General features: G+C 39.8%; 1 protein-coding gene across 1 annotated transcript; it reads left to right on the forward strand.

The window, feature by feature from the left end:
* The first annotated feature begins 5,407 nt into the window (after positions 1-5,407).
* Positions 5,408-7,218, forward strand: foxb2 (forkhead box B2). Its single transcript, XM_012850280.3, has one exon. It carries the CDS (start codon positions 5,880-5,882, stop codon positions 6,840-6,842), a length of 963 nt encoding a protein of 320 aa, XP_012705734.1. The 5' UTR covers positions 5,408-5,879; the 3' UTR covers positions 6,843-7,218.
* The last annotated feature ends 14,082 nt before the right edge of the window (positions 7,219-21,300 follow it).

Consider the following 21,300-nt stretch of genomic DNA (forward strand, 5'->3'; position numbering starts at 1 on the left):
ACCTTTGGAGAAGACCCCCCTCCTGGCGACCCCCCCACGCCCTCACCGTGCGGTGTGCCGCTTGTAATTTATGCAAAATTAATTGATACATCTTTTATAATTGATGTGCTGTAAACTTAATGAGTAATTTATGTAATTAGTCAATTAAGGATAATTCCAACATATGTTCCATATGCCCAGAAGGTGCGCTTTACACAACTAGTTATTTGTCCAGGAGTTTGGTGCGGCGCCGGAGAATGCGGCGGACTGCCTAATTAATTTTGTTATGCAGATTAGCCGCAGTGTCTATTTAACGGCCCCCTTTGCGAAAACAGATTTAATATTGATCTTTCCCGGGCGTTTTAAGGGATGCTTTTACCCACGTTGGCCTCCGAGGGCCTTTGGAGTTGCACGTCTCATTTTTTTTTTTTTAGGCGCCTGGAAAAAACAACCCTTCTCTTTATTTAGCAGTTCATATAAAAAATATTCTCTAGCTGCTGGTGATGTGGCGCTTAAAAGGCAATTTTCCTTGCAATTACCTGATGCCTTTAAAATATGCTCTCAGTTGACACAGCTGACCTTTTGAGTGGGCTTTAAGGACCCAGACATTACAGGAGAGATGCACCGGCTAATTAATTGACACAGTTTTGAATATTCATACCCAATACAGCGAGCTCGCCCTTAATTACATTGTTGGACTTTTCTCCAAGGAGGCTAAATCACGGAAGGCTTAATTATTGTAATGTATTCGAAGGCCCGCAGGGGCACCGGGGGAAGACAGGAGCCGTCAAGGACCCAGCCATGACACCTGGTCAGAGAGGCGGGGAAGAAAAGAAACAGAGAAAGCATCTTTTTGTTGTTTCCTCCGCCGTGCAGGATCCGGAGCAGGGGGATGAAGTTTGTTTACATCCTTGTAGGGTTCACCAGAGAGTGTTTGAACAGACAGACAGCCGCCGGACTCCCCTCTCAGCAATTAATCAACAACAGCGCCTCTCTGAGCGCGGTGTGTTGTTTTGGTGGTGTGCTTGCCGCGCAGAAGCAGTCCGTGTGTGCGGGCGGAGCAGACGAGAAGCGCGCTGATTGTTGTGCGCAAAGGAACACATGATTTATTGCTGGGAAAGTCGGAAAGTGCAATCGCGCAAATTTAAGAAAGCGCCTGTATTTAAATATGCCGTCTTTTTTTCCCCCTATTTGTTTTCTGAAGGGAAAACAACCCGGTTTCTGGTCAGATCCTGTTCTTTGGTCCTTTCAGTCAGAGACGAAGGGCTTGTAAATTCCTGGAGATTTTTCTGATGGTGCCTACCACCTGGTGCATAGCTGTTCAGCCTCTTAATGAATATTTTGTTGCCGAGGTATACACAAAATGCATTGCTTTGGGCCCTAAAGCTAGAACACTGAACCTTAATTTGTCATAATTAATGTCAGGATAACCAAGACTTTTATTTTGAAAAGGTTCTACAATAACCAAGACTTTTATTTTGAAAAGGTTCTAAAAGATCTATTTTTTCACAACTTAACAATTTTTTTTTCAACAGAAAAAAACCCCCCATTTGCAACAATATATTTTACAAGAATAACCGTGGCTGTTATTTTAATGAGAATGTGTGTATTTTGGCAGGCAAGTTTCCACCACTGGTTTAGTTCATTTGATAATGCAGAACCCACATCTTCAAGAATCTAAACTATGAATCATCAAGACTTTCATTTTGAAGAGTGCCTTTAGCTTTATTTTGAAAGGCAAATATTTCCCTTTACATCAAATTATAATCTAAATTTACAATGGTCTAAACTTTGAAATATCACAGTTTTTATTTGGGAAAGTACCCAAATATACAATCAAGAAAATTTAACAATACTTGGTAAATATTCCAGCCAGAACTACAGAATGTAGATACTAGAAAAAGTCCTGAATAAAATACCTGACGGTCTTTTGTTACTTTGTCCCAGTGCTATAAGAAAGGTTTTGTGGCCGAGTTAAACCTCAGTTGCATGGGTTTTTGGGCAGTAAAACTCACCAGTAGTCTGGAACCTTCCTTTGTTATAATTATATTGAGTCTTTTATTTTGAAATGTTATCTTTTATCATAATTGTGAAAGGCCAACCAGTTAAGTTGATAATGCACAACCTACATTTGCAGTAATGTAAACTTGGCATGGGGCTGCGGAGCAGTGCAGTTGGTAGCGCTGTTGCCTTGCAGAAAAAAAGGGTCCTTGGTTCAAATCTCAGCCTGGGGGTCTTTCTGCATGGAGTTTGCATGTTCTCCAGCTTTCTCTTACAGTATGACTGCGTGCATGGTTGTTTGATCCTGGGTGTCTCTGTGTTGCCCTGTGATGGACCGGAGACCTGTCCAGGGTGTACCCTGCCTCTCACCCAAATGACTACAGCTCCCTCATGGCCCTCCATATGTCAGTGGAAAAAGACAAGGGATGAATATGGGCAGGACATTTCAGTTTAACTGTCTCTGTTTTCCTTTGGCCTTACCGCTGTTTAGTTTCCATTCTGTTTTGCCCAAATCTGATCTAGGGTTTTACCCATGTCAACTTGTATAGATTACATAGCTCTCTCCTCTGCCTTCTCTGGTCCTGTTCTGTGGATTAAACTTACCTGATTCTGTGCCCAGTAATCATCCTCCTCGGTTTAAATACTCCTCTGCTCAGTCATTTCATTCCCAGATCCTTTCGTCTCTTCTGCTGCCCAGCTCGTTTTCTGTTGCTTCTTTACAAGTTTCTTGCTGACTTTGACGTATCCTTCCTGTTTCTCATCCATACATCCAGATAATACTCTTGACATGAGACTGCCATCCTTTGAGTGGGTTTGGATCCTCCATCACCACATCACATGACAAGAACTATGAAATATTGATGCTTTTATTATGAAGACTATCTTTAAACTTTGTTTCAAAGGACAGACTAATTTTTTCATTACTTTTTTAATCCATCCATCCATCCATCCATCCATCCATCCATCCATCCATCCATCCATCCATCCATCCAACAGAGACACACAAACCTCCAATAAACATTCATATACACATTCTTATTTAAGGTCAATTGAGAGTAACCAATTGACCTAACAGCCATGTTTTTGAACCCTGGAAGGAAGCTGGAGTATCTGGAGAGAACCCACGGATTCACAGGGAGAACAGGCAAACTCCAACCACAAAGAGCCCACGGCAGGATTCGAACCCAGGACCTTCTTGCTGCAGGGGAACAGTTAATTTGTTACAGGTAAAATTATTGTTTTTGAGCAAGTTCAGTTAGGCTTAGTATTTAGGTCTGTGTAACAAGACGTCAATTTTCTAAATTAAACTCAAATAAATATTATTGTACAAAAAATACTTCTCATTTTTTAACACTATGACTGTTTAACGAATGCTTTTAAAATCTGATTTTCTTTCTCTTTCTGTATCATCATTGATATACACAATGTTTGGCTGTTAGTTTTAGGGCTCAATACACCTGCTTAGTTTGTCTTTCACTTGATCAGAAGAGAGTTCAAAGGTCAGGTCCGACACAAAATAAATTTCACAGCTCAACTAATATCCCTTCTACATCATCTGTGTTCAAAATACAGTAATTTCTAAATCTAACACAGATTGTATTTTTCTTTACTTTCTCAGTTAAGGCTAGTGTTTCTCAGCTCGTGGGCCCCGATCCAAAAAATGTCCAGAATAAAATCAATGGATTCTCGTCCATTCACACTTGTTTCTGTCGCTGGCAATAGTGTCCTGTAATGTGAGTCGACACCATATCCTTTTACACCAAACAACACACACAAGTTTATTTGCCTCATATGCTAATTGGAGACGGGGAAAGACATGAACAACTGTATGACAACTACATATTCCTGAGCCACAGAGGGAGGATGACCCACACAGAATCAACATGGAAACTGTTGCGTTATCAGTGGAGTTGGAGAGAGTCCACTGATGTGGATACCATGTGACCAAACAGAGGTAAGCCTCTTGTTCCTGTTCTGCACTGTGATGAGAGAAGGTCCTTTTATTGTAGCTCTAACTATTACCATTCAGCACCACCTCTCTCTGTGAGAGTGGCTTCTCAGCTCTTGTTGAAAACGAAACAGAAACACAGGAGAACTGAGTCTGACCTCAGAGCTGCTTCACCTAACACAACGCCGGGCTCTGAAGCTCTTATCAGGGGGAAAAACATGATCAGTTCCCCTTTTCATTCCTACAAATCCAGGTTTATGATGCTGATGTTACACACAAGGTTGAAATGCGGCCAATACATACTCACCATGGACAGAGAAATGTGTTCTTTTACCTGAGGCTGCAAGAACAAAAACAAAGTCCTTGGTGGACATTTCACACTTCACAAGAACTAAAATTTAGAACTCCCCGAAGTCTTCAAAGATCTCTCCCATGGCCCCTCACCAACTTCATATTTCTCCATTTTTATTATTATTATTTATTTATTATTTTTATTTATTTATTTATTTATTTATTTATTTATTTATTTATTTTTATTTTTATTTTTATTTTTACCAGACTACGTCTAAGGAACGAGCTGCAAGAACTCTCAAACCAGGGATGCAAAACAGAGGGAGAGAACAACTTTCTTTATTCCTGAGGAGTATGTATGGGCTTTACATTCTGATAAAACTTACAATTTTTTACAATTATAACAGTTTCTAAGTATAACATCTAATTGTTGAAAGCTGAATGCACCTAAATTGCACCTATTTTTATTCTTCTGTTCAGTTTGTGTGAAAAAATTGGAAGAAAATGTTTGTCTCTGGTTGCACATTTTGCATTTAGACTAGTGTTTAAATTAGACTGAGAAACTGACTGAAAAGCGTTCTTTACTTGGGTCGTGGCTTGTTAGTAATAGCTGGGTCTTCACTCTCATACTATCGATTTCTATTTTTAAATTTAAGGATCAGAACTTGAAAAAAAAATTAAATAAAGTCTATTTCAATCAATCAATCAATCAATTTTATTGTCAACTACAATTTGCATTGCAATTGAAAATTCAGTTCCAGTACAACTGTCCATTATATTTGTAAAACTGACATAGGGGCAAGGGATTATTTACAGTTTATGCAAAGTTTTTATAATGTACACAGAATGTTTTTTTTTTTTTTTTTTTTTGGATTATGAATATTTTGTATTTTTTTCCAAACTGGCAGTTTGTTAAAAGCCTCTAATAAACACGTTTAATTTTCAAATCACATCTTCTGTCACTTTTATTAAGGGCTTCAGAGAGGTCAAAAGTCAATGTGAGGCAGAAAAGAAGGGAGGCAACGCTTTAAACTCAGCTGATCATCTGTCACCATAGATCTATCTGAGTGTTTTACGCGGGGCTCTTTGATTGGCAAACAGCAGATTAGAGCCAAACGCGCCCACAGATTGCCCCTCCTCTCATGACTTTACCCCCATCTCTGTCTCCCACCACCCCACTTCCACACACAGACTAACGCACCCACACACAACCCCCGTGCTCACTCCTGACGTGTCCCCTAAGTGTCTGGATAACAGATAACAGAGCCGACGACCTGCGGGGGGGGGCTTACAAAAACAGAGCGCGGCAAGTGGGAGCTTCGCACATGAAGAGGAGGAAAGAGCCGACCGTGCCAAGCGAGGGGAACTCACAGGACCTCTCAACTTTTACGCACGAAGGCTGAGTTTTGCGCACAACTTTAAAGAGCGTCATTTCAGCAAAGAGACAGTAGGAGAAAGTTATGTTTGAATGCCTGCAGCCCTGAGGATCTTACCTGTCCAGCCGCAGGCCTTGATTTAACGCAAATTCATCTAATTTGATGGCTCAGGTTGTTGGAACCAATCAGCTGGATGGAGACTGACTGTCAAGGAAGCAAACGCGTAGAATATAACTAAAAAGTGATTTACTCAAAGCAGAAACTTTAGGAGATCAGGAACAGCTATGCCCCGTCCCGGGAAAAACTCCTACAGCGACCAGAAGCCTCCTTACTCCTACATCTCCCTGACAGCGATGGCCATTCAAAACTCCCCCGAGAAGATGCTGCCCCTGAGTGACATTTACAAGTTCATCATGGATCGCTTTCCGTACTACCGAGAGAACACCCAGAGGTGGCAGAACTCCCTCCGACACAACCTCTCCTTCAACGACTGCTTCATCAAGATCCCCCGGCGGCCCGACCAGCCCGGCAAGGGCAGCTTCTGGGCTCTGCACCCGGACTGCGGGGACATGTTCGAGAACGGCAGCTTCCTGCGGAGAAGGAAGCGCTTCAAGGTGCTGCGAGCCGAGCACATGAGCTGCAAGAGTTCCCCAATGATGCACTACTTCCACCATCACCATCACCACCACCCAGGCGGCAAGCTGAGCGCCGCGCCAGCTCACCCCGAACACCCGGTGGCCCCGGCAGGCGTGGGTCGGCTGCCCCCCTTCCAGAGCTACGGGGGGATCACCTGCGCGCAGCCCGGCGGCTTCAAACACCCGTTCGCCATCGAGAACATCATAGGCAGAGAGTACAAGGGCGTGGTGGCCGGCGGACTCCCTCTCACCTCGGTCATGCACCACCTGGGTTACCCGGTGCCCCCTCAGCTCAGCAGCGTGGTCAACTCCATGTGGCCGCACGTCGGCGTGCTGTCGGAGTCCATGGGCGGCGTGCCCGTGCCCACGCCGTCCTCCGAGTACGCGCCCTTCAGCGTATCCGCAAAGGGCCTGTACCACAGCGCCGGCGGGCCGACCCTGCCCGCGGTCCCGGTGCCAATAAAGCCGACCCCATCTCTGGGTCCGATGCCCGGTCTAACGGGGCTGCAGACCGGCCCGACGCAGCTGTGCTCTCCAGGGTCGGTGATGGACAAGGGCGATCTGCTGGAGGGGAAAGGAGCCCCGCTCCACCCGGCTCTCCTGCTGTCCTAACCGGGTAAACTGTGGGCTCATTTCAGCTCTTTTTTTTTCTTGTTCTGTCACTCAGCAGATGAAACCGTGATAAATAAATCAGAACAGGCCCATCAGAGACACCAACTTATCTTCAGCTGTTGTAAGATAGATATATATAGGCTAATTGTAATTTGCTCTGTAATTAAGTTTTCACTTAGACCTTTGTGTTTAAAAATCCTAATTAATTTTGCACACTTTGTAAGGACATTTACCACTGATGTGGCGCATTTTAATCAGACAAGGAGAACCCAAAGAAAGCTGTCATTTAAAAGACTTTCCTAAAAGCAAAAATAACAAATGTTTCTATTTTTTTGCTGTCATTCTACTTATTTTACTGTAAATCGTTGCAAGTCTTTTGGCTAAAGTAAAAAGTAGGCCTTTTTGTGCTTTTAAAAGAATATATATATTTAATTAGGCCTGTTGCACTTTTTTTGTCTGTTATTTGGCAGTTTATTAAACGTGTTGTCTGTATTATATTGCTATTTACCTGAAGATATTTATAAAGAATTCACAACTGAATCCTGACTTGTGTAATTTCTCCCCTCCTAAACATTTCTTTTAATTTTTGTTGCACTGCAGGAATTTCCACATTTTAATGATAAAGGAAAAACAGGATGAATTCCTCTGAAATACATTATTCTGACATTAGTGAATTCCTGCGATATTCAAATGAAGGAGTTTTCATTTGCATATGACTGCTCAGATTTTACACCACAAATTAGAATTAGGTAGCTGTTCAAAAGCCATGGCATGTGAGGTTTCATCAGCTTCTTATATATTAAGTAAAACATGTCACAGAGAGCTCTAAGGGCTGTCTTAAATGTGAAATGTATCATTCATTTTAGCCCCTTTATTTTGTGTAAGCAGCAGTTTTAATGCCAGATGAAGGTTTGACAAATCAATCTGATTTGTAAAATTGAACATCAAAACAGTAAAAAAAAAAAGGAAGCACCTGATATACAATATTTTACATTAATTACTAAATAAATTGTCAAATTAACTGTTTAAGTTAAAAAATAAAATCCATTAAAACACTAACCAGTTTTTGCAAATGTGATATTGTACTATTTTTGGATGCAAATTTCAAATTCAGGCAAACCAAAGTGACTAGCTGTAAAAAAAAAATGCTTCACTCTGCCAGATAGAAGTATGCAAAATAAAATAAAATAAATAAAAATAAAATAAAACTTAACCTGACTGAAACCCTGCTGCCCCGCTCAGCCTTGGTCCCTGGTGTGGACTGGGCATTTGGGCTGATGTGTCTGCTTCGTCCAGCAGAGAGCTGTACCATCCTGATAGGGCTGAAACGAGGAGGCAGCAACACTGCGCCGCAGCTCCACCGTCTTCAAAAGCAGACGTGGTGGTGGTGGTGGGGGAATCGGATCAAGTTTGCTCTTTTGTTTGCTCTGTTTTAATGAAGCTTTGAAGCCTCTCCACTCCAGCAGCACAAAGCCTCAGGTTCCTCTGACTGAAAGTGACTTATATTTAACCTCTTGTCCCCCTGTTTAGCATCCCAAAGGCGCCCACAGCCGACACTATTGTCACACCAGCCTCTGAACAAATAATTGAGATGCACCAGTGGAGGAGACGCGTGGGAGTGAAGAACAAGAAAATGTTTGGGTGTCGATCGAAATACACTTAAAAAGAATTACTCTTCCTTTTTCTTTGACATATGTTGCATTGCTCTCAAACTCGGGATGAGCTTTTTCATCCTCCGACTCCTCGTCACGTTAGGTCTGATACACACACACACACAAACACACACACTTGTTCTCTGTGTGACGCCTGTAATTTCTAGTTAAGGGGAACTGAGATTTCAGTGTGGTTGTGTGAAAAGCTGTGTCTGCAGAAGTTTGTATGTGTGTGTGTGTGTGTGTGTGTGTGTGTTTGAATTTCTTTAATTCCCTGATCAGCAGGTCTCAGTGTCTTTAATAGCCCTCACTGCATTAGCACATAATTAAATGCCACTAATTAAGACACGATAAGAGGAGTAATAATGCAGCCATTACTACCCTCCATGATCTTCAGTCTTCACAACAGCAATGTTATATGCCTCTGGAATCACAATATCACACAAGGTCTCCTGATGGGCACATGTGTTTGCACGCAGGGTAACCGGAGCTGCTTTTTGCATGCAAAAATATATGTCTCAAGAATTTACAGGCACAAAACCCCATCGTCGAGCAGCCTCTAAGCTGCTGTTTTTGTTGCATTCTTGCAGATTTCTACATCACATGTTCGGCTGTATGAGTTTAGATAGAAGAAGATGTAGGTGGTCATGTTTTTTTGTAAATAATTTTCCTTGATGTGCATACGTACTTTTCTCAGAAGCAAAGGCAGTCATCATGGGAGGCACGAGGCTCTCGTTTTTCACTGTTATGAACTATTTGAAAGTCATTGTGGTGTAAACTCGAGAGAGAGAAAAAACAGGACTGTTTCCTTGTTGTGTGGTTCTCCAAACATTAAGCAATGCAAAAGGAAAAGACCATCAAGGGTTTAATAGGAATGTAACAATTAGAAAAAAATTGTCTGGTATATTTTTTTCTATTTAATCAGCGTTATCAATATTATTGGATTTTTTTGGGGGAAATATGTAACAAAAATTCTAAATGTATTAGTAGAAACTAAATAGTTTGGATTAACAGTGGAGGCATTATGATTATTTTTTTTATTGTCGTAACCGTAAGTGGTCTTAAGAATAAACCGTAAGAATAATCAAGTTTTATTCTGTTTTACAATATATCAATTTTGGACTACAAAGTTATGTCTTCAGAAAGAGACCATGTGTCTCAGTGAGATTATCCATAGAAATAAAAATAAAATTAAATAAATTATTTAAAACCAGTGGAATAACTTCTAAATTTTCAAAATTTGTGTAGCATTGTTTGGACAATGGTGCTTATTCTAACCAAGTAAACCCAGTCCTACTACCGCTTTGTGCAAAATATGACTGTTTAACTGTTGGAGATATTTGCAATTAGCCTAACAACTGCTGCATGTTAAACTACATACTTATACTGTCTGCATAACTGCTGCGATGTCTGTGCACAGAGCATCAGTCAAGGTCCGCCCAGAACTTAAGGACTGCAGATGGAAATGAAACCCAGTGATGCACTCAGAATTCACACTGTTGTGTTTCTAGGAAAATATCCTGTAAAATGCTTTAATAATCTTTAAAATATATAATTCAAATTTCAGAGTATAAATCTGAAAAGCTGGTAACAAACGAAACAGACAAACCAGATGGTTCTGAAGAACACGATCATCTGGATTAGAACAGCCAGCCGGTCCTGGTGGCAGGGGACTTCTTGGGTTGTTTCCTTCAGCATGGAGGACAAAAGATATCTTCAAAAAGCCTTTCTTATTGTTTGTACGAGGCCCAAAATAAAATTACGACTTGCTTTATTTAGCTTTATTTTCAGGGATTTCTGCTTGGGTCTGCGGCTGTGTGTGTCTGCCGCAGACCCAAGCAACAACAATAACTTTTATTACCACTTAGCTCACGTGGGGATCTTAATAGTTATGTTAAAACAGTTGTATAAAACAACAAAAATTATATCACAGTAATCACCAAAGTCAATAACAGATTGATCCGTAGTCTATTGATTTGATAAAGGCTTATTCTTCACTTCTTTGTTTTGGATTTTTAACAATGTTGATAGATCATTCAATATGTTGATGACTCTCCCAATAGGCATGCATGTAGCATTTAACGTGTGATGCCTTTAATATATTTTCAGATTATGACTGCTCTAACAGAAACATATTGTAATTCATGGATTCAAATTTAGATTTAACAAGAAGGGAAAAAAAAGACAGAATGTTTTATGGTAGTAAGAAAGTTATTGAACTTCCTAGACTGCCGGAACCTTTGGTCCCCACGTCTTTTCTGGTAAAAATGAAAAGAAGGTTTTAATTTCACACGTGAAAATAAAGACATTTCCTACAATCAAGGAAGCATCGGCGCCACTAATCACCTGAAATGAATACGACCCAACACGTGGAAAAATACTTCATCATGTAAAATTGGGGCTTAAAATGAATAATATGAGGATTATGAATGAATAAAACATCCATGTCAGAGGTTTCACTGTCCGCCCTCTGAAACATAATGCGACGGTCATGCATAGATGATGGTGCATTAGTGGTAATTACCCGCCCTTCGTAGGGGCCAGGGTGGCAAACTCAACATGCGTTTTTCCTAATGATCAGCAAGAGCTGGCCATCATGATGAGCAGCTTAATTCCTCTGATCGGATCTGCCGCTCACACCGACGTACGCCGGCAGGAGCGCACAAACTTCAATATTATTCTTTGTTCCAGGCAGTAATTTGAACATATTTGGAACATCAGATGAGGGGAAAATGTTCTGATTTCTTTAAACATACAACTCTCATAGTTTAGTCAAGGCTTGAAAGACCCTTGAGAAAAAAATCTAAAGACACAGCCATAACATTTTTTTGAACTTTCACAGGTTTTTGGAGGACAAAAGATTTTAATTTAGCAAAATTGGTACAGTGGTGTACATAAGTGCACGACATTCAGCTCTGCATAAAACACAAACTTTGTATTTATTTTTGAGCAGGTCCTCTAGAGATGCTTAAGTGAGGAAATATTGAACCTGCAATATCAGACCTCTTGTTTTTAGAGAATAGACCGCATACGTTCAAACCAAGCAAATGCAAAGTACACATGCCGATTTCTTAACAGAATGAAATAATCTAAAACAAAAACTAAATGACAGTCTGGTAGGCGAGTTCAAATCTCTTTCTCTTCAAAGTAAGAAAAAAAAATGGGAGATGGTAACCAGCTGGTCATATGTATGCACATCGTTGTCTTGTGATTTAGAAATAAACTTGCCTTGCAGCCGGGCTGGAGCGATCCATCTCAACAAGTGTAGGTTTTTTCACTTCATGATGTCCTTAATAAAAAAAGGATTAAGAATATATACATTTATAAACCCAATTTTAAAAAAGGGTTAAAGAAGACAGTAAATTAACTACTCTGATAATGAAATGTCTAACAAAATACGTCTCTGATTTAAGTTTACACTTCATGACCTGTTTTGTTTTTTCTTAGAATTAACACAATGCTCCCCATCATAAACATGTTAATATTGGACTAAGTTAGGCAGAGTGCATACAAAAAAATTGCATTTATAGTGATGGTTTCAGTGATTAAGGCTGGTTTACAATTGCTGTAAACCAGCCTGATCCTTTGTGGAACAAGTGATTTCCCCTCTAACCAATAATTGCCTTTTCCACCGTTGGAGGCAACAACTTCCAACAAGGATTTGAGACAATTTGTGATAACTAACAATGATTATTTTACATCACCGTGGAGAAATTTTGGCCCACTCCTCTTTGCAGAATTGTTTTTAATTGAGCCACATATAGGATGATTCTCAACCAGAGTTGCTATTTTAAGGGAAGGCCACTTTAGTTCAGTCAAATTTAATTTCAGACTTTAACTAGGCCATTCCAAAACCTTCAGCTCAGGGCTTTATAGACACCCAAAAGTGGACTTGCTGATGTCCTGTTGTGAGCGTCAGCTAAAAGTCTTGAACTGATGACTGGACATTATCCTTCAGGATTTTCTGCTAGAGAGCAGAATTCATGGTACCATCAATTATGGCACGGTGTCTGTCCTGCCTGCTGTCTCCATCCTGTCATTCACTCTTTCCATGCAGTCATTAAGGATCATTCACCATAGATGCATGACTGCCTCTCCGCCACACTGCTCTCAGCTCATCTTCTGAACCTGTTTCAAGCTTTTTATAAGGTCTCCTCAGACAGCAAGACAGGGCCAGATTCATGAAAGCTTTGAGCTAGAAGATGTTGAGCTTTTTTTTTTCTTGTCTGTGGTCATGCTTTTTGACCATAACCTTGCACCACAGATTTTGGACACTTACGACAATTTTTGAACATGAAATTAGACTATTGTTATAACTACGAGACTCGCCTAGCCCATTGACTCTGCCTGCCTGTCTCAGCCCTGACCAGTGTCTGAACCAAGCATGCATCCTAACATCTCTAACTTACTCCTGCAGAAGCTTTCCAGTCCGTTCATTACACCAAGTCTTGAAGCAGCAGTCCTAGGCTATAAGACTACCACCAACATCTTTGACTGTAAGTACAAGGTTATTTTTTTCTGAAATGCTGTATCTGAAATGCAGATGTTCATAAAATAAATTGTTTTCCCCAGAAGGCCACAGAACATTTTACAGAAAGTCTTGGGAATCCCAAGATGTTTTCTCACTGTGGTTCACCACAGTCTCAAAGCCTTACAAATGGCTTTGTAACACTTTCCAGACTGATAGATACTAACAACCAAAAATAAGGTAGATTTGTGGTTTAACAAGGAGGAAAATATTCATTTTCCACACAGGGGCCAGGTCAGTGGCTTTTTATCCTTAATAAATACAATCTTCATTTAAAAACAGCTTTTTGCATTTACTCCGGTTATCTTTGGTTTTAAATTAGTTTAATGATTGGAAAAATGGGTGGCAGATACATTTTGATGTGGGGTCAAAGTGTATCTGTCCCTGTGGTCGAGGATGGAGCAGAGAAAATGCACTTCAGCTGGTAGCACTGTTCTGCATTTGCAGCAAGAAGGTTCTGGATTTGAACCCTGATCTCCTTTCTGCATGAAGTTTGCATGTTCTCCCTGTGCATGCGTGGGTTCTCTCTGGGTTCACCAGCTTCAAAACAACAAGTTAAACGGTTACTCTAAATTACCCCTTGGTGTGCGTGTGTGTGTGTGTGTGTGTGTGTGTGTGTGTGTGTGTGTGTGTGTGTGTGTGTGTGTGTGTGTGTGTGTGTGTGTGTGGCTGTTTGCCCTGTGATGGATTGACGACCTGTCCAGGGTGTACCCCGCATTTCGCCCCATGTCTGGGCATCAGTCATCCTGTGACCCAGCACAGATGAGCGGGTATATGGACGGGTGTAGAACTGAAGACATTATTAAGGGGGACAAACACTTTTTCATTGCTCTGTAAAGTTACAAGGAATTTAATAAACTCAAACGTTGGAAGCAGACAGCCAGAATACGGCTTGTTCTGTTCTTATCATGCTGTAAAAGTTGTGTTCATTTGGAACTTGACGTCAACCTCAACCAATGAGAAGAATAAAAGGTACATCTCAATAAATTAGAATATGTGTTCCAGTGAGGTCTATTCGGCAGATTAAAAATACCTTTTAAAAATAACCTTTAAGCAGGTCTTAACAATTTAATTAAGCCCATATTTCTGTATTAAAATATTTTTTTTTCATTGGTCTGACGTAATATAATCTAATCTAAAATGTTTCCAATAGCTGTAACGTGAAAATCATCATAATGAACAGGACTAAACGTTTAAAAAACCTCAGTCTGTGTGTAATTAATCTAAATGTGTTTCACTTAGTGAATTGACTTTCTGAAATAAATGAACTTTTCAGTTCTAATTTATTGAACTTCACCTGTACCTGAGGAACATTTTATTAAGTGACCAAGTTGGAGATAGCTCTTCAGCTCAGCCATTCCAAACACCTGCACATTTCCACAACCTTCTTCTGTCATCCCTCTGCTTTTTTTTAAAAAGAGAATCTAACTCTGACCTCTCCACAAGTTTCCAATATCCTTCCTCCACCAAGATCCATTCTCCAGAGAATATCCGCCCCTGTTCCTCCTTTATAATTTCACAATGATTCACTGGTGTGGGGTCAAAATGTATCTGTCCCTGTGGCTGAGGATGGAGCAGAGACAATGCACTTCAGTGTAAGGTCTCCCCGATGTAGCACATATCATCCTCAATCTGCCACCCATCTTTATTGGCCCAAATTATTACACCTAATTAGCCATTATTACACTTTTTGATATCAATCAAATCAGGTCAGTGGTTCAGCCACGCTGGCTTCCTTCCCACTGTTTCCCCTCCCTGACTTCCTCACTTTTGCTGCACAGCTCTGCGAGGAGGAGTTCAGCAGCCAAAAACACTGCAGGAGTTCCAGCGGAGGTTAAGTGCTCTGTGAGAGCATAAATGTAATCTTATTCAAGCCTGCTATATCACAGTAAAATATACTATCAGCACTCTGGCTGCAACATTGGAGTTTTTTAGGGTTCATCATGCACACCATGTCAAGACAAACTTTTTGTTTTTATAATATCAATGTTTTGAGTTGATAACTGCCTTCATTTTGATCTCCTTTATTTTGCTTACAAGACAGCTAAGAGCAGCAATAAGTGAACATTCCAGGTATTTGTCTGTATTAAAACTGATAAATATATATATATATATATATATATATATATATATATATATATATATATATATATATATATATATATATATATATATATATATATATACCATAACTGCTAGATTATATATATATATATATATATATATATATATATATATATATATATATATATATATATATATATATATATATATATATATATATATATATATATATATATACCATACCTGCTAGATTATATAATCCTAAATCATATTTATATTTTTCCATCAATTTCTCAGAGAGGCTTGATTTCTGTTTAACCTCCTATGCCCAGAAGGTTTTAGGAGCAATCAAGGTGAAATATTTGATATAATAAGCATAACATCAAGTTAAATACCATGCTGTAGTCCCTTTATGGTGTCCTTTATTGTCAACAGTATTTGTCCATTTATCCTATTCACTGTGTTCAGGTGTTCCTATCACTTCCACGGCCACAGGTGTATCAAAGCCAACCCCAAAGACCGCTTCTACAAACATTTCTGAAAGTGTAGGTCGCTCGCTGGAGCTCAGTGAAATTTCCCCTTTCGGCCTGAAAGCCAGCACTGACCACCTGGCTTCAATCTTCACTCACATCTAGGAGCTGTGTGACGTTCTTTCTTGCTTCAATCCCTTCATCATCATCATCTCGGTCCCACCACGGTGCTAATCGACTACAGGCCTGTCACCCTGATGTATCCGGTGTTTTAAGCGTCTGACGGCGCTCACAGGACCCCCTGCAGTTTGCTTACCAGGCAAACAGGTCAGCAGATGATACAGTCGACTTAGGACTACATCCTGCACCGCCTCAGCCACATGATCCTGTTTGTGAACTTTAGCTCGACCTTCAACGCCATCAACCCCGACATCATCGACCAGAAGCTCATCCGGCTCACACTACCGGCAGCAACAGGCGAAGAAGAACCATCGGCACTGGCGTACCCCAGGGGTGTGCTCTCTCCCCACTCCTCTCTCTACGCAAATGATTGCACCTCAGCAGACCCATCTGTGAAACTCCTGATATTTGCAGATGAAACCACTGTCATTGATCTGATCCAGGTCATTGATCCAGACCATTGACAGATAGTTGAGTAGATGGTCCACTGGTGCGGTCAGAACCACCTGGTCTTCTGTGGATCGCTAGCTGCTAGGAACTATCCATTCTTGAGACCTGAGATGGTCCTCACACTACGGAAGAGGATTAGGGCCACTCAAAAAAAAAAGTTACTCAATTCTGACTTTTTTCTCAGGATTCTGAGATTAAATTCAGAATTCTGACTTTTTTCTCAGAATTCTGACTTTTTTCTCAGAATTCTGAGAAAAAAGTTAGAATTCTAAGAAAAAAGTCAGAATTTTGACTTTAATCTCAGAATCCTGAGAAAAAAGTCAGAATTCTGAGAAAAAGTCAGAATTGAGTAGATTTTTTATTTTTTTTGAGTGGCCCTAATCCTCTTCCGTATCACACATAGACACTGTTTGGAAAAAGGCCCAGCAGAGACTGTACCTCCTGCAGCAACTCAACAATGGCATCATTCAGTCCATCCCGTGTTCTTCCATCACTGTGTGGTTTGTTTGATCCGCAAAACAGGACAGGTCTAGACTACAATGAACAATTAGGTCTGCAGAGAAGATCATGGGGGCTGAACTTTCTTCCATCCAGGACTTGTACAGATCCAGGGACAGCAAAAAGGTTGCCAGCATCTCTGAAAAGCCCAGACTTCCTGCACACAAACTGTTTAGATATTTGCCCTTAGGTCGACACTACAGAATGCTGTTTCTAAAAACCAGCACCCACAGAGACAGTTTTCTCCCCCAGGCTGTCAATCTGATGAACACAACGGACACCTTACATAGTCAGCTACACTGCTGTGAAACAAAATAAGTATATTGCTACTTCACAACTCACAGCCTCTCCATTTTTTTCTCCTTCACCAAAAAACAATACTGTTTACGTATGCACACCAAATGTCTGTGAGCACTGTAACCCAAGTTAAATTCCTTGATTGTGCACCATCATGGGGAAATAAAGCTGATTCAGATTTTTTTAAGCTTTCATAGCTACAAAGGTTGGGGCAGCATCATATTTAACCCCATGGTTTAAGGATGGGATGTCACTCGGGTTCATGCTGTATGTTTGTGGACTTAAAATACTGAAGTTGAATGAGACATTTCTGTCAGTGTTCCCAGAACACTGACAGAAATGTCTGTGACACATATTAGTTTTTCTTTTTCAGTGGTGCTGAGATTATTACAGTAATATCCTGGATTCCTCATAGAGTTGCATCAAACATGTTCATAAAAACACACTGCAAAGTATCTCTGTCTGAAAGCCACAAACCTGTCCTAAGCCGTCCAGTGCCAGCGTTTGCTGTTTCCAGAGAGTAAACAGACCAATTTGAAAACCTTCTCTTGGGAGTTCAATTTTTGTTTTGTTTTTTCACTTGTAAGTCACAGTTTATAAAACAAGGTGAATGCAATAAAATCTGTTTTTAGCAGTGTAAAGCAAAAACATGTTGAGTTTAACTGAATACCAGGCATGAAACTGGAGCAACTGAGAGAATACCTGAAATTGTGTGTATATAAAAAAAACTGTGGCGTCAGTAAAAAGGATGAAATTACAGCCTCTATAAGGGAAGACATGCATCATTCATAATGTATTTGAACACTGTAGAAAGTGGCTTTTTACATCATCAAAAACATTTTCATCTAATAACAAGAAGCTAATTCCTCTGTGTAGCTTTTAACATTTGGCAGCAGCTGAGTCGACTGATTTCTATGTATCTGTTCAAAGTATTTTTTAGTTTTTTTTTTAAAAGGGCTTAAGAGTTTGAAGCTGTTTTTGATAAGAATTCTTATCAAATTTTTTTTTATTTATTTGCAGATGTGAAAGTATTTAAGAAAAGAGCATTGCTCTTCACTCCTTTGACATTGTAGTTGGTAACATTGTGTTCTCTGGCCTCAAGACCTCAGATGATCCTGGAGAACAGAAAGCTGAGAAGGTGACAGCATTTCAACAGACTGTTTCTATCTCTTCTCTAAATGCTAAAAAAGGTCAAAAGAGATTCTCCAGAGCCAAAAGCCAAAGGGGAGGGGGGTTCCTGCAAAATGAACAGGGCTTAAAGGATGACGTCTTACTGCAGTTGTAGGTGAGAGTTTTGCTTTTATGATGACTATTACACACATTCAATTCAATTCAGTTTTATTTATATAGCGCCAATTCATGAAACATGTCATCTCAAGGCACTTTCCAAAGTCAAATTCAATCAGATTATACAGATTGGGTCAGATTAAAGCTCGGTTTCACAAAGACTGACAAACGTCAATCATTTTAAAAGCACTGGCTGCTTCACTCTTGACTTTTATTTGTCACATTTATGACATTTTGCACTGGAACGTTTACACATCCTGATTCTGACAGGTGTAGACAGTTTATCAGTTATTTGGCCAGTTTAAATTGTTAACGGTATTAAGGACCCTTTTTTTTAAATGTCATTAGAAATATTCAGCAGCAATGTGATAATTACAGAGAAATAGTGCTATTTGAAAATCTGGTTGTCTGATGATCATCTTATTCAGAAGAATATTTGGTTTTTGAAAATATATTGAAAATCATTTCCAAATAAAGTTGTTTCAAAAACTAAAAGTTAACTGGGGGATCATTGTATTAGAAAATATAACCTACCCCCTTCTATTAAATAAATATTTCACCCGTTCATTAATAAATTATTTCCCTTAAAGAGGCTCTAAATAAGTGGGTTTTTTTTTTTACATAGCTTCCTAATTTAGAAGATTAGATATACGGTAAATTTAGTCGGCTAAAACTTAAATGTCTACAGAAGACTAAAATGCCGCTAAAATAAAATTACATCTTAGTTAAAAGGCTAAATCTGAAACTACCTCAATCTGAATGGAATAGAACGGAAATATCCTCTATTGTCCAACAACAATGAAAAATCTGTGCGAAAAAAAACAAGGGTGTAATCACTTATTCAGTGATGGTCATAAGCTTTCATAATTAACCCTGAATCCTCCATTCTATTTCTGAACCCTTGTCATATATAAGGCAGTTAATGAGCGACGGGTTCATGGGCTGCTCATCACACAGAGATCCAGGATGACTGCACATATTTATTCATACTGTCAATTGTCACTTTATCCCTAAAACCCATGTTTTGGGGCCGTTTAAAGAAAACACAGAGAATATGAAAATGAATGGATATAGGTAGTTGCAATCTCAGCTACACTTCCTAAATTAACATTAGCCATGATACAATAACGTACAGTAAATTAGTTTCAAAAATATCCCATATTCTTATTTAGCAAATTTAAGATTAAAACAATTTAGAAAAAGCATAAGGTTATTGTTCTAATAATGTAGAGCTTAACTCCTGGCTGTAGTGTACTGTTCTCTCGTTAGCGTTAATTGCAGCTTTGATAGCAGTTAAAGGCAAGGTCTTCCTCTGACTCCTAATCATTTATCTCTCCATTAGAGAGAGCACTCCAAGTTTTTATTAGCGTAATAAAGTTGATCTCCAACGACACAAAAAGCCTCCTGACCCAATGATGCTCCAAGGTCTCGGACCGAATGTGTTCCTCATCTTCATAATCCTCATATGTCTTACACACACACACACACACACACACACACACACACACACACACACACACACACACACACACACACACACACACACACACACGAGATGTATCTTAAGCCTAATTAAAATAATTCTATGGTATTGTTTCCATTAGTTTCATTGTTAGTGACGCACAACTCTCATGTTTGTTTCCAGATTTGTGCTGATGCAACTTATTTTACTGCATACAGAAACACATACAGCATTCAGACTGACCTAGCACTCCTAATGCCACTTTTTACTTTTGTTTTAGATATATTTATATTCCCACAGATATGGCTTTTTGTATACGGTACCAAAACAAAACGGAAATTCAGCCACTCCGTCTCTGCCCTCTTGTGGAGGAAGCAAGTCATTGCAGAAGGAGGCTCCACTTGTAGTTTAAGACTATGCTTGTTAGTGGACATAAATATTGCTTTGACATGAATTTAAACCTCTCATATAGATGTATATGTTATCTTTAGGTTTTCAGGATGGTATGAAAACCCAAAATGTATATGGTCTAATTTAATGTGTTTATTTCATTGTTATTTTTGATAAGTTCAATCAATGATGGCATAAACACCAAAAACTATTAACAAAGGGCAGGCATAGAAAATGTCTGGACTGAATTTAATCTTAGATGAATCCTCTCATTCCTTTGAGGCTGTGAGGTGGATTTTGTCACTAAACACGAATTGAAAGTTGCCACTGTACGTTTGTAAAGCTACTTTAGGCCAAACATAAATGTATGTTTAAAATGTATATCTGAATTAAAGAGTTTCTATAGCTTTAGGCCTAATAGATTTATATGTTTCAGCGTGTTTGAGTAAGCACTTGCTTTGTGAATAATGAACCTTGTTTCCCACTTTCATGTTTGACCTACATGGGAAGATATATCAGCTCAAAGCTGTGTACTGGCTTCAGGTCAGCAGTGTGTCTGATCACCAGCTGTTTAAAGGTTACCGGCTCTTTCAGGCAGTGGCTATTGCCAGTTGGCCCGAGGCGCCCAGGTCTTTGAATTGACTTTGATCCAGAGGTCAGGTCTCTGAAAAACACATGATATCTGTATGTCATCATAACAGCAGCACACGACGATTACTTCTCTGCCTGAAGGGGATAGTTTATCCCCAACTGAATGAAACTCTCCTTAAGCATTCAATATGGGGTCAGATTTCTTAGCTTTAGTCACCTAATTAGAGTGAAAAAATACAGTCTTCATGTGTGCTTTAATCTCAGTGTTATTACAGACGTTCTGTAATAACGTTTTGTTAGGGAACAAAATGCATCAGACAGATCAGCGATGAAGTGGCTATTAACTTCTTGCCAACACATGGCCATCCACCTTGACAAGCCAGAACAGGGGAACTTTAGAAAACCAACCATGATGAGGCTAACTCCTGAGGAGCTGCAGAGATCAGCAGCTGAGGTGGGAAAACCTGTCATCAGGGCAGCTATTAGCCATACACTGCACCAGCCTTGCCTCGTCAAAGATGATCTGTTCAAAGCTGCAAGACATAAAGGGAACACAGCGGGAGAAGAAGCTGATCTGGTCAGATAGACC

This window comes from Fundulus heteroclitus, chromosome 12 (genome assembly GCF_011125445.2).
Source record: "Fundulus heteroclitus isolate FHET01 chromosome 12, MU-UCD_Fhet_4.1, whole genome shotgun sequence".
In the NCBI taxonomy this organism is placed as follows: Eukaryota; Metazoa; Chordata; class Actinopteri; order Cyprinodontiformes; family Fundulidae; genus Fundulus; species Fundulus heteroclitus.

Excerpts from the sequence above, each read along its gene's own strand:
- foxb2 (XM_012850280.3), top strand. The coding sequence starts at position 5,880 with ATGCCCCGTCCCGGGAAAAACTCCTACAGCGACCAGAAGCCTCCTTAC.